At 32.2% G+C, this 13,316-nt stretch overlaps 1 protein-coding gene across 5 annotated transcripts in view; it reads right to left on the bottom strand.

Moving 5' to 3' along the window:
* Positions 1-12,554, bottom strand: part of LOC109107414 (centrosomal protein of 170 kDa protein B-like) — a 29,099-nt gene extending 16,545 nt beyond the window's left edge. For 3 of the 5 annotated variants that reach the window (XM_042743136.1, XM_042743138.1, XM_042743140.1), the window contains exons 1-7: positions 12,140-12,553; positions 11,635-11,772; positions 8,137-8,226; positions 6,979-7,057; positions 6,573-6,631; positions 5,226-5,364; positions 1,370-1,480 (exon numbers count right to left, since the gene is read on the bottom strand). In XM_042743136.1, coding sequence (XP_042599070.1) covers positions 1,370-1,480; positions 5,226-5,364; positions 6,573-6,631; positions 6,979-7,057; positions 8,137-8,226; positions 11,635-11,739 — 583 coding nt within the window. In that variant the 5' untranslated portion in view covers positions 11,740-11,772; positions 12,140-12,553. Of the gene's footprint in view, positions 1-1,369; positions 1,481-5,225; positions 5,365-6,572; positions 6,632-6,978; positions 7,058-8,136; positions 8,227-11,634; positions 11,773-12,139 lie in introns of all 5 variants that reach the window. The other 2 variants (XM_042743139.1, XM_042743137.1) reach the window with 2 other exon arrangements.
* Positions 12,555-13,316: the final 762 nt, after the last annotated feature.

Genomic DNA, 13,316 nt, shown 5'->3' with positions numbered 1-13,316 from the left:
TTCAAATATTTATCTAAAAATCAAAACTCCAAATAAAATATAATCATATAACAACTATAAATAATACATCTTATAAATATTTTTCTTATACATTTATACACCTTTTTTCCTTGTTTTGTTTTATAATAGAGTAAAACTACTATCACACTTAGCTACGTACTCCATTTACTGTACAAACATGACATTAACAATGTCTACATTATAAAACTGGTCCATGATGACTTGGTTAACAGATATTATTAAAAATACTGAATTCAACTAAAACCTAATAAAAAAAAAAGTAGAAATAAAAAATAAAGTAAAAAAACGTATACAACTATACAAAAAAAACTATATATATATAGTATATATATATATATATATATATATATATATATAGATATAGATAATATAATATATGATATAAAATTCTACTTAATATTAGATAAAATAAAAATTATAAAGATTAAATACAAAATTATTACATTATTTAGTTAGATTAACTTATAAAAAAAAATTTAAATTAAGTTTTATTTGAGGAGCGTGTGACATACAGAAGAAGAGCCAACTAACTTAATAAAAACAGTATTTCTGAAAGCACCATCACTACTTACTAATGCCATTAAGATGCGTCTTGAGGAGCGTGTGACATACAGAAGAAGAGCCAATTAACTTATTACTCAAGATTACTTACCGCACTCCTGCTGTGAGAAAACCTTAGTAAGGTCAAGTATTTCAGGTCGATCTTACACCTCGTCCTAACCAGGTGTAGCACGTACAGTTTCACTCGTGCATAAACCATCTTTCACTATAGGTGGCGTTATTCAGCAAGACGCAACAGAAATTAAAACCTATAAATCTCTTTCAATCTGAGTTTTGAGACTAACATGGATGAGATTTATCGATTGTCACATCATGGCTGATTAGCAAACGCCAAAAAGGAGACGAAGATAAAACTGAAAACATCAGTGTATAATAAACTCCAGTATTAAAAACAGAGATCTAGTCTAGATAGATAATGTCTAGGTGACTCCTGCGTGTGCTTAACATCGAAACAAAGCAGTAAACTAAGATTTCAAAACATCAGAATTTTCTACGGTCACCCGTTAATCTGAAGAAAACTCTGAGAAGTACTTAAAACTGGAGGGAAACACAATGACCTTGTTATTGGACTACGACGGCCGCTAATCCATCACGAGGCTGAACTCGCTCTAGTCTGACGTGTTTTAAAGCTCACGCCAGCGAGGAGTTTAGTACTGAATTCCTCAGGATCACCGAACAAAAGGATTTTTCTCTTTCAGCTCACATTCCTATCCACACATTTAACATCTGCAAACACATCTCTGGGACTCAAACTCTGTGTAAATCTTCTGGGGTCTCGGTTTCTGACCTATGTGATGTTCATGAAGGCTCGGATCACAGCGCTGAGCTTTATCTTCATCAGCCTCACCCCACCAGGACGGCTGGCCGTACAGAGGAGTGGGTCTGGACACAGACGGATCTGTAGTGAGACGAGAAAAAAAGAATATTATGAAAAAAACAACAACTTCCTATAAATAATGCTCAAATCACAGAAGACACTTTCCATTAATACAGTACAACTGATCACATTATTTCTAATATAGGCATAATAATAATATTAATAATAGTAATAGAACTATTTAAAATAAAATAAAAATCATTGTAATGCTAAAGAAAATCATAAAAAATTAATTTAATGAACTAATGAGATATTTTACAAAAAAGAAAACAAAAACTAATTAAACTATACAAAATGATAAAATAAAATTAAAAACCAATGTATTACTAGATAAATAAAAATAAATAAAAATAATACAAATGAAACCTAACATTACTTCTTTTTAAAAAAAAAAAAAGATAATTATAAAAAATAAATACTTCAAATAAAAAAATACAAAATAATTTTAAAAATATTTAATATTAGATTAATCATAAAATTAATAAAAATCCTAAAAAATATTTGATAACCATAACAAAATAAATAAAATAAAAACTTATGAATCAAAAAATAATTTAATGAAATTAATTAGTGATATTACTTATTTTAGAAATAAAGAAAAAAATTAAAGAATATTAATTAAAAATATTAAGAATTAAGAATATTAATAAAAAATATGAAAACGTAAGAAATAAAAAATAATTTAATTAGATGAATAAAAATAATAAAATAAAAAGCTGACATTGCTTATTTTAGAAAAATACAAAAATACACAAATTCAAAATAAAAACCAGCAAATAAACAAAATTCAAACATAAATCACACAAATAATATAAAACTAAGAAATAAATAAAAATCAAACAAACCTCCATTCACTGTCTATGTTGTAAAAGAACTAGTGCTGTCAAACGATTAATCGCGATTAACTGCATCCAAAATATAATTTTTATAATACATGTTTGTGTGTTTATTATCACATACAGCTTATATTTTGGAAATATTTACATGCATATACATTATATTCTTATATAAATATATTTAATATATAAACATAAAATTTTTCTTAAATATATACATGCATGTGTTTGTATTTATATATACACATAATAAATATACACAGCACACACACACACACACATATATAATGTAAACAAAAACGTTTAAAATAGGGTTGTGATTAAATGTTTGACAGCACTAAAAACAACCAAACAATTTACCAAATGAAATGCTTGGCAAAACTTTCATGCACATTATGCACATCTGGCCTGGAGCCCTTAGAAAAGCAACAGTAATTAAACAAATAGCAGACTGGCAGCGTCACAGAGGCGCTACAGTGTGGACTCCACCCAATCTGTGCTAATCTACAGCTCCTGTCTGTCGGAGATAACCTGTCACGCTGGTTAAAGCAAGCCGCAGCACGGACTCCGTTGTCACAGCGACGCTGTTTAATATCAACAAAGAGAACACAAGTTCACATGTTGCACTCGTGTGTCATGTAGCAGCACAGACACAAACAGCCGAACACTACAGGAGGGTCACAGACCGTTTCTGACCACAGAGGAAAGACGCTTGAGCATTAAAACTGGGCTAAGAGATTCACTGAGAACAGAAGGAGGAAAAATGTGCTAAAACATGATTCAATCCCATGAGTCAGCTGGGCAGGACCAGGTCAGAAACCACAGAAACTTTCTTACCATCTAAAAACACATGCATTTTAAAGCTTTAATTTACTTTGAGTAAACTATATGCTTTAGTACTTGAAATAGGCCTATATGAAGAAAAAAAAAAAAAAAGTAAAAAAAAAAAAAAAAAAAAAAAAAATTACCTTTTAACTTAAAAAAAAAAATTAAACTCAAATAAAAAATTATATAGACCAAAAAAAAATATAAAAAAAATTACAACAATAGACCAAAATTACTAAGACTTTTAAATAATTCAAAATGAAAACAGAAAATGCACAAATAAAGTCCAATTAAAAATATTAGCTAAAATGTTGACTAAAATAACACTGAATTAAAATTAAAATAAAAATGTATTAGAACTATACAGACATAAACTACTAGAAATTACATAGAAAATAAAATAAAATAGCTCGATATTACTGCAAAACAACACTGCAACCCATGAACAACCTGCAGTTTCCTCATGAACAAGAGTTTGGAAAGTTTTCTTTTTGGGAAATTTACATCATCTACAAACAGGCTGAGAGTCTGTTTCCAACGGATATGATTCAGGCCTTCCACTTCGTTTAACCGTGAAGCACCTAGTTTTCCCAGGAGCAGCACTATCCCTCCCTATGAGCACCAAACAAATGTCTCTCTGTGAGTCGCTGTTCATTGATGATTTGAGGTTTTTAGAGGTTTGATCACTTCACTAACCCTCAGTATGAACACTAGTAATGTGCTTGAAGACACACGTGTGAAGTATACAAGTCCAAACAGATCAGCAGGGAGAGTCTTGAGCTCATTTAACAGTAATCCCATCACAGCACCTGCAGCAGGGCAATGCCAACCTCAAACGATTGATCGCCTCCAAATCAAACACAGGCACTGGGTCTTAAAGGGACAGCTCACCCCAAAACTCAACTGTGCTGGTAATCTCCTTGATGATTCACACAATGCAAGTCAGCTTTGAGAGTCACAAAAACACATACAAAATTAAGACTTAATTAATCCCCGTGGCTCCTGATGATATATTCAGGTCTTATGAAGCAAAATGATTGGTGTGTGCAAGAAACTGGATATTATTTCTAACACTATCTTCTAGGGCTGGAATTTTTTTATGATTAATGTCAAATCTTTATTTCTTTCAAGTCTGAAGACAGAGTTTTGCTCCAAAGGGAAAGTTGTAGAAACTAGATCATTTATTTTCCTTAAAATAAATATCTTAATAGAAATATGAATTTCTTAGTTTCTGCATCGGATATTGATTCAAACCAAGAAACAGGTTTGTGTTGCCTGATAATATTAATAATAATATAACTTTTATGCACATTTGATAATAGCAACATTAGTAGCTTGAGTTAGGATGCAAATGTACATTTTTGTTCATTATCAAAATCAGTAACATCTGGAAAAATTTAAAAATTTTTATATGGTGAAATTTAATTATTCTGGGTTTCTTTTGGTTTATGGTTTATGTAAATCGCTGAGTTTATTAAGACAAGTTCATTCAAAAATTGGAGTTACACATCATGAGACGTCACTGCATTATTATATAAACAAACTGGTGAATCGGTTATTTGAACCAATTCATTGAATCAAACCCAAAGAACCAGTTCACTGAAAAGAATCAGATTCCACGCTCCCCCGGATTACTGTCATAAATAATTTTCAGTTTCTTGCACAGACCGTTCGTTTCGCTTCATAAGACCGCTACATATCGTCAGGAGTCACTGGTATTAATTTTGTGCTCCTCGATATGATTTTTTTTGACGCTCAAATTTTATGCGAATCATGTTGAACCACGGATTTAGCTAAAAATCTTCTTTACTGCTCTGCTGAACCTAGGATGAGTAAATTAACAGCAGATTTTCATTTTTGGGTGAACTGTGCCTTTAACACTACACTGATGGACAGAACAGTCATTCAAATGCCAGCAATATTCAAACTAGACTCGCACTTCCTGAAAGAAACAACAGCACTTGTAAAGTAAATCAGCAAATATGCAAATATGACAATGATGTTATCACTGTTGGACAGATTCTGCATGCTGAACATATATAACATATAACTCTGAATAGAGTCTGTAGATTAAGTATTTCATAAGTACAGGATCTTCATGTTACCTGTGATGATTTTCCGCTCTGTTTTGTCTGATTTGACACGTAACGCATCGGAGTTTCGGAGTCTCTCGTCTGTTTGAATGTGTTTCTTGGTTTCTGGCGTCTCTTGACCCAGCTGAAGCTGACTGGTGTATTTTTCATGCTAGAATTCAGAGAACATAAAAAAATAATAATTATTATAATAAAAAAAAAAAAAAAATATTATTAATAATAATAATATTATTATTATTATTCAGAGTACATAAACACTTTTAATAATAATAATAATAATAATTATTATTATTATTAAAAGTAATTTATGTTCTCTGAATAATAATTATTATTATTATTATTAATATTATTATTATTCAGAGAACAAAAATTACTTTTAATAATAATAATAATAATTATTATTATTATTATTATTATTAAATTGTCTAAATTTGTAATTTATAATTTAGACTATTATTATTACTATTATTAATATAAAACAATCTAGATTTAATAACAGTAATAATAATTTGTCTACATTTATAATTTAGCTAAATAATTTAATATAAATATTAAACAATATAATTTAACTTAATATAATAATAATATTATTCAGAGAACATAAAAATTACTTTTAATAACAATAATAATGATAATAATAATAATTATTATTATTATTAAATTGTCTAAATTTGTAAATTTATAATTTAGACTATTATTATTACTATTATTAATATAAAACAATCTAGATTTAATAACATAATAGTAATAATTTGTCTACATTTATAATTTAGCTAAATAATTTAATATAAATATTAAACTACAATTTAACTTAATATAATAATAATAATTTAGTACAACAATAATAATAATAATAATTTAGACAATTATTATTATTATTATTATTAAAATTTATAAATTAATTAAAATATTATTCAAATTAAATGCATAAAATTATAATGTAGAGAAAATAATAATAATAATAATAATAATATTGTCTTAATTATTATTATTATTACTAATACACTTCAGGTGAAATACTTTGCCTGAAAAAAAAAAATCATGCAAGTACTTTGACAAAAATACAAGCAACACATTTATGTTTTTGGTAACACTTAACAATTAGGTTAACATTAGTTAACTAGTTAAAGAAATCATTAAAATACTTCTAAAGCATTTATTAATCTGTTATTTATTTAAACATTTAATAATATATTAATATAAAAAAATACAACCTTTAATTTTAATATTTAACAGGCCTGAACGAACATGCGATAATATTTTTTTAATCTAACAATAACAAATGGCATGTAGACATTAGATTGAAAATAAGCCAGAATATTTTTATGAATACGCAGGAAAGCAGAGATGAGACTCTACCTTGAGCGCTTCCTCGGGCACTTTGTGCTGGCTTCTCTCCAGGATGTATATGTGTGAATGTGTGAACGGTCAAGAACAAACACACAAACTATCCCATAATGATCAGAGAGAGAAAACAACAGCAGGACAAAACCTCAAGATCGACGACGAGCTGCATTTAAATCGCTTGTAGCATCGTTTCTATCGAGCTGAGCACAACACTGTCCTCAAACACACTTCTGGGCAAATCTGTCTCATAAACAAGAAAGCTGCTTTTCTGCTCTTTACCAAACAGTATTTCTGCAAGGTTACTCATTTTCACGCCAGGGTTAGAGGATTATGCTCTCAGCATTGAGCAAAGGCCTGAGTCAAACCACACCGGACGTAAAAGCTTGTTTTATTCGGTTTTGAGTTTGAGGAAGGATATCATATCCGAAGCGAATGACATCTGATAAATTCAGGGTGATGTAGGTCTGATCAGGGATGCGAAGGTCGTTCACGAAGGTCTGGCGAAAGCGGGGGGGGCTCACGCTCTACAAATCTCTAATAATTAAATTTAAAAAAAAAAAAAAGGTTTGTCAATGTTAAATGCTTGATAATTCAATATATTAATACAAGAGCAATTCCAGTACTTCTCAAGCTCTACTCTTTTGGTTTACAAAAACTAAAATCAGAGATCTCGCTTATCAAACAATACCGTTATTATCTTTCAAATTCTAATAAAACAAAGCAAAGCAGTACAAATAAAGTGCGGCACAAAAGCATGCAATGACTGACTTTAACATTTGAAAGGATATTATGGTAAAGTTATCGCTTTCCTTATTCAAATTACAAATCACATAATTTGTCAAAATTGCATTTATTTTAACCAAATCAAGCAGGCTTATATAAAATTATATAAAAAGTGCATGCACAAACTGAAGCACTTGAAGAGTGACAAAAATTAGCAGCCTTATATGTGACCCTGGAGCACAAAACCAGTCATAAGGGTCGATTTCTAGAAATTGAGATTTACAAATCATCTGAAAGCTGAATAAATAAGCTTTTCATTGATGTATGGTTTGTTAGGAGGACAATATTTGTCTGAGATACAACTATTTGAAAATCTGGAATCCGAGGGTGCAAAAAAATCTAAATATTGAGAAAATCACCTTTAAAGTCGTCCAAATGAAGTTCTTAGCAATGCATATTACTAATCAATAATTAAGTTTTGATATATTTACAGTAGGAAATTTACTAAATATCTTCATGGAACATGATCTTTACTTAATATCCTAATGATTTCTGGCATAAAAGAAAAATCTATAATTTTGACCCATACAATGTTTTTTTGGCTGTTGCTACAAATATACCCCAGAGACTTAAGACTGCTTTTGTGCTGCAGGGACACAAATAAAATCCATGTGCCTCCAGAAGCGCTTGTATAACATGCTGCTGTTGCATTGTGATTTTCTAGCTCATTGTGAAATTCTAGCTCAAATCACACTATTTGACAAAACTGCAATAATTTAACCCAATAAATCCATGTTTGTATTCGTGCATTCAGAAACGGCAAAAGCACATGCAGAGGACGCGGTGAACTCACCCCGTTGAGGCTGCCCAAGTCTTTGACCAGGTGCTCGTCTGCAGACGCGTCGTAGTTGATCACGGCGTGCTGTTTGTCCACACTGCGAGACTGCGAAGGTGCAAAGAACAGAAAGCAGCTTATCACAAAACAAACATGCACGCAAATCCAATGTAAAGGCTACAAGGGGCCAGAAAACAACCTTTAGTGTTAAAACGTCTGCTGAGATATTTACACAGCGGGACAGAGAGGTTTAAAAGAACAGAAGGCCTGTCTCCAGCTCTTATCCGCCGCCACGGCTAAAGAGTGTGACCACACAATATCATCAGCGTACGGGGGCAGACTATTCCATGGAGAAAATCCCATCAGTACACTTGAAGATAAACATTTACATGTGGCCACAGGAAGGCACAATTACCCAGCATTATCGGAGTCAGCAGTCTTCATGCATCAAAGCAGATCAGCCCACGCTCATTTACAGCCTCATTAGTGGCCATCAACTGATGTCATTGTTCTGGGCCACTGAGAGAGCTTGTGTTTTGCATATACTGTCAATATTTACATGCATCGTATGAATTAAAGCACAGTGTGTATTTATGCATTTAAGTTGCATGCAATGTTGTCGTTGCATAGCATTTTTGAGTCCATGATCGCGCATCTCGCTCTGAAGTGGTTGAACGTCCTCCAGATCTGGCGGCGGGTGAGGAATGCGATTCAGGAGCGGAGAGGGAGAGGCCGAGGTTTGGACGCATTCTGCGTGCATGAATAGACAGGACGAGGCTTTTGAGTTGAGCAAACTGCTGCGGTGAGAGGGCCGTGCTAAACTAACCACACATGAGCAGAACCGTATAAACAGAGTCAAAACGCTGCGTTCTAGTGTCAGCAGAACAGCAGACAGAGAAAAACAGACAGTGACATTTCTTTGATTTGAGTTCAAGTGACATTCTTTTGCTGAAGCGTCATCCCTCCTTCTGCTCAGACTTTACAGTCCGTGCCACACGAGAGAACAGGAGATCCCCCCATGTTTTTCATTAATATTTTGAATTATTTTTTAATTATTTCCTGTTTTTTTGTTTTAACCCCTTAACTGTCACTCACATTTTTAAACATAGACTTGAAAAATGAACGAGCCAAACTTACATTTTTATGATTCATGATCGAAAACATTTTGTAACATGATATTGATGTACCATTTTCATGGTCATGCAATGTCTGATTATAAAAATGGGTTTCAAAGGATGAATTTTGAGATTTTACGTTTTCAGTTGATATATCATTTCTGATGATTTCTAAAGTGTGAGAGAAAAAGGTCAGAACTCCTGTTATGATGTAGTTTTTTGAGGGTGCACTCTTGTCATAAATTCATCTATTACTTTTCCTACATAACTTTTAACAAAAAACATTGGTAAAATATCCATTTAGGAGTCTTAGACCTTTCCAACGATATATAGTTTGTCATGATTAGATTAGGATTTTATTGTAATATAGTGAAGTAAATTTAGGCGTCCCGTATACTGAACGGTGACAATTAAGAGGTTAATTCTAAAGTTTTAGCAGTTTTATTGTGTTTTTTTTTATAGTGCTGTCAAACGATTAATCTCATCCAAAATAAAAGTTTTTGTTTACATAATTTGTGTGTGTATACTGTGTATATTCATAAAGTATATATAAATACAAACATGCATGTATATATTTAAGAAAAATATGCTGTTTATATATTAAATGTATTTATATATAATATAAATATATAAATGTAAATATTTTCTAAATATATACTGTATGCATTATATGTGTATTTATATATACATAATAAATATACACAGTGCACATACATATATTATATAAACAAAAACTTATTCTGGATGCAATTAATTCTTTGAAAGCACTAGTTTTTTATTACAGTTTTTATTTTTTTAAATATGTCTACATATACATAATTCTGTTAAAAAAGAAACAATGAAAATAAGAAATTTTGCATTGGCAGTTAGCTGAAGTAAAGTTTAATATTTCATTTCAGTTGAAATGTAATTTAAAATCACATAAAGAAAACGTAATTTTTTTAAAAAAGGTTTTAGTTTATAATAACCCTACTTTAAAAAAAAAAAAAAAAAGTATGGTTTAAGTTGTAGTTTACTATAATAGCATACTTTTAAAACATTTTATAATAGTTTTAGTTAATATATACTATAATATTATAATAACCCTGCTGTGCATTTCAGTGAAATCTATCATTGTAAAAGTTTAATGGACTTAACTCTCATGCAAGACTTTGCAAAGCATTTTTTTCGTTAACTGGGAGCAGTTTAAAACCGTTCAGAAAAGCTCTCCAACAGCTGCAAAACAAGTCACGTCACATTTATTTCTAGAGCGCTTTATTCAACACAGATTGTTCCAAAACAGCTTCACAGTAACAGAGAGGAAAATAAGAGTGTTGATGTTGTAATATTCATCAGTTTGGAGCCGAGTTGAATCGAAACTGATCTGAAAAGTGATTCGATTGTCTTCTGTAAAGCTGAAATTGAACTCGTTTCATAATTGATAACCTTTGCAATAATTACGAGACTGTTATTGTAAAATGCATCAAATATGAAACTGATTCAGCTTTGTGAAACTGACTGTAATTGATTTAACCCTTTAACTGTCACACCCCATTTTTTAAAATAGGCATTAAAGTGCATTATCCAAACTTAAATTGTTGTAATTTATGAACGCTTTGGAATATAGACCTAAGGTTGGTCTCTTATTAAAGAAGAAAATTAGCAGATTTTGGCAAAAAAAAAAAAAAAAAAAAAAAAAAAAAAAAAAATTAAAGTATCAAAAAGTTATAGAAGTTTAAATGTACTGTAAATAAAATGTGCTATATTAATATAATTTTATTTATTATAAATATTTTACATAACAGGTTTTACTCTAAAATTGGTATGAAATTAAAGCCTTGTGTCTAAATAAGTTATGTTCCAAATTTGAAGTTGATATGAAAAAAATCGAGGTTCCTGAGAGATTGTATTTAGGGCGTCATACCACAAACAGCCACTGGGAGCCATCAAAACAACTTTGAATTTTTCTCTAGATTTCTCTTTCAATTTTTTCTATCTCAAAATAACCACCAAATATGGAATCCTGAGACTCAGACCTTTCCAATGATATGTTTGTTGCCAAGATTATAAAAAGTTTTGATTCTAAACGACCGTAATGCATTTTGTAATATGACACTTGACTCCGCCCACTAATGGGGAGGAGACCGCCATAAGATTTTAAAGTACCATTTCCATGGTAACGCAATGTCCGATTTCAAAATGGTTTTCACAGGATGAATCTCAGGCTTCTAAGCTTTCAAATAATATATAATAATTACTAAAAGATTTTATAGAGAAAAAGGACAACACCAGAAATGAGCGCCAAGCGTCCCACAGGTGAGACGGTGACAGTTAACGGGTTAAAAAATGAACTAATTATGAGATTAGTATGGATTTATTCATGCAATTCTATTTGGTATCTATCGTGTGTTTAAAGTCTGACCTGTAGCATGAGCTCACAGTCCTCGCGGCCCACGAAGATCATCTCGCGGGGCAAGCGGTGGCGCGTGCCGGAGCTGCTCACCAGGAACCATGACGTCACGCTCATCTTCAACCAGCTCCTCAAAACACCTCCAACATCCTGCAGAGCAAAGTCATGACACAACACACACAAACCTTCACTACAGCTGTAAACAAACTCATAATCAGTCGATCAGACTATAAATCAGTCTCGAAGTGAATGAGTTTGTTGCGCGCATCAAGCTGACGTTCCAGCTAAGTGTATTCTCTTATGTTCTGAGTCTTCTGACCTCTTCCACACCGAGTTAATCTGGACTTTAAGCGTCAGAATCTGTGTGAAAACACCCGAAACAAACTGAGATTTGACAAACTCGAGCTCTGGGGCTGTTTCGGAGCAGCAGAGGCTGAGTTAAATCGCATTAGCCGCTAGCAGCTCACGCAAACCTGTAAACTAGCGTTCATTAATAACAAACTCAGAGCTCACTCACGGACTACAGATGAGGGTTTCCAGAGCTCACGGAAGATATCCCCGCCTCGTCTGAAACGTGACAGCACGATTAAAGCCTTTTAAACACATCCAAGCACTGTGAGGAGGCTGTATGGAGGCAGGAGAGATGATTGTGCAGGTAGAAGTCCCTCAGTCGCACCTTCAGGAAAACTCCAGGCGGCTGAAGCTCAACAGGAAGTTTATTCCCGACATTCCCGAGCGCCCCGGCGATCGACGACACGCTTTAAAGCGTTTAAATGCAGTTTTAACGCGTCTCCAGCTCTGTTGGATGAGGTGAAATCACGTAGCCTCAGTTTGCGGCCGCTGTTCCCGAAGGATTGAGAGTTTTATCCGCCTTGCGCGCGACGCTCCGTCAGAGTTTGTCAGGCTGGTCGGTGCGTCAGTGACGTCACGACGCTGCGCCTCCACCTGAATACCTTTATTTCATTTTTAATTATTTATATATACACACATGTATACATTTTAAATATCTTTTTATAAATAATAATAATAATAAAAAAAACTACAACGAGAAAAACAAGATCCACGAACAGCGTTAATATATATATAAAAAAAAACATTTATGCGACAAGATCCTTCAAATGCATATGCTGCATAATTACATATAGACATTAATGCGGTTTTCTATTAATAAAGTGACCGCAAACGATATTTTGGACACTTAACGTGTGAATGTCTTTGCATTAGATATATAAAATAAATGAAATCGAGGAAAATAATAAAAGTGAGATAAAGATTAATAAAAAAAAAAACTGTATAAAAAAGCTAGTGCTGAAAACGCGGACAGAGAGTTGTCAAACGTTGAAACACGCGCTTTAACCTTTATTCTGACATTAAATATAAATATTTAGGAAATCTACAATACTAAAAATGGACTGTAAATGAGTCATGATAATAGTAACCGACTGTTCTCCGCTGGGTGGCGCTGTCTGATCGCCAAACAAAGACCTTTTAGAGCCAGAACCAAAACTAAACGCTCAGAAGATGTGATCAAAAAGATGAAGATGAAGAAGCAAATCAAGAAAGTGATGAGGTAAACATGAGGTAAAGATAAGATTAAACAAATAAAATCAAGACCTTCCTCAACAGCTAGTTTTCATTAAAGAATCGGGATCTCCATAGTCTTGGAAATCCTGATTATATGAACGAATTATGTT

Source organism: Cyprinus carpio, chromosome B17 (genome assembly GCF_018340385.1).
Source record: "Cyprinus carpio isolate SPL01 chromosome B17, ASM1834038v1, whole genome shotgun sequence".
Lineage (NCBI taxonomy): Eukaryota > Metazoa > Chordata > Actinopteri > Cypriniformes > Cyprinidae > Cyprinus > Cyprinus carpio.
The sequence above is the reverse complement of the archived record's forward strand: the minus strand, read 5'-3'. Positions and strand labels throughout refer to the sequence as shown.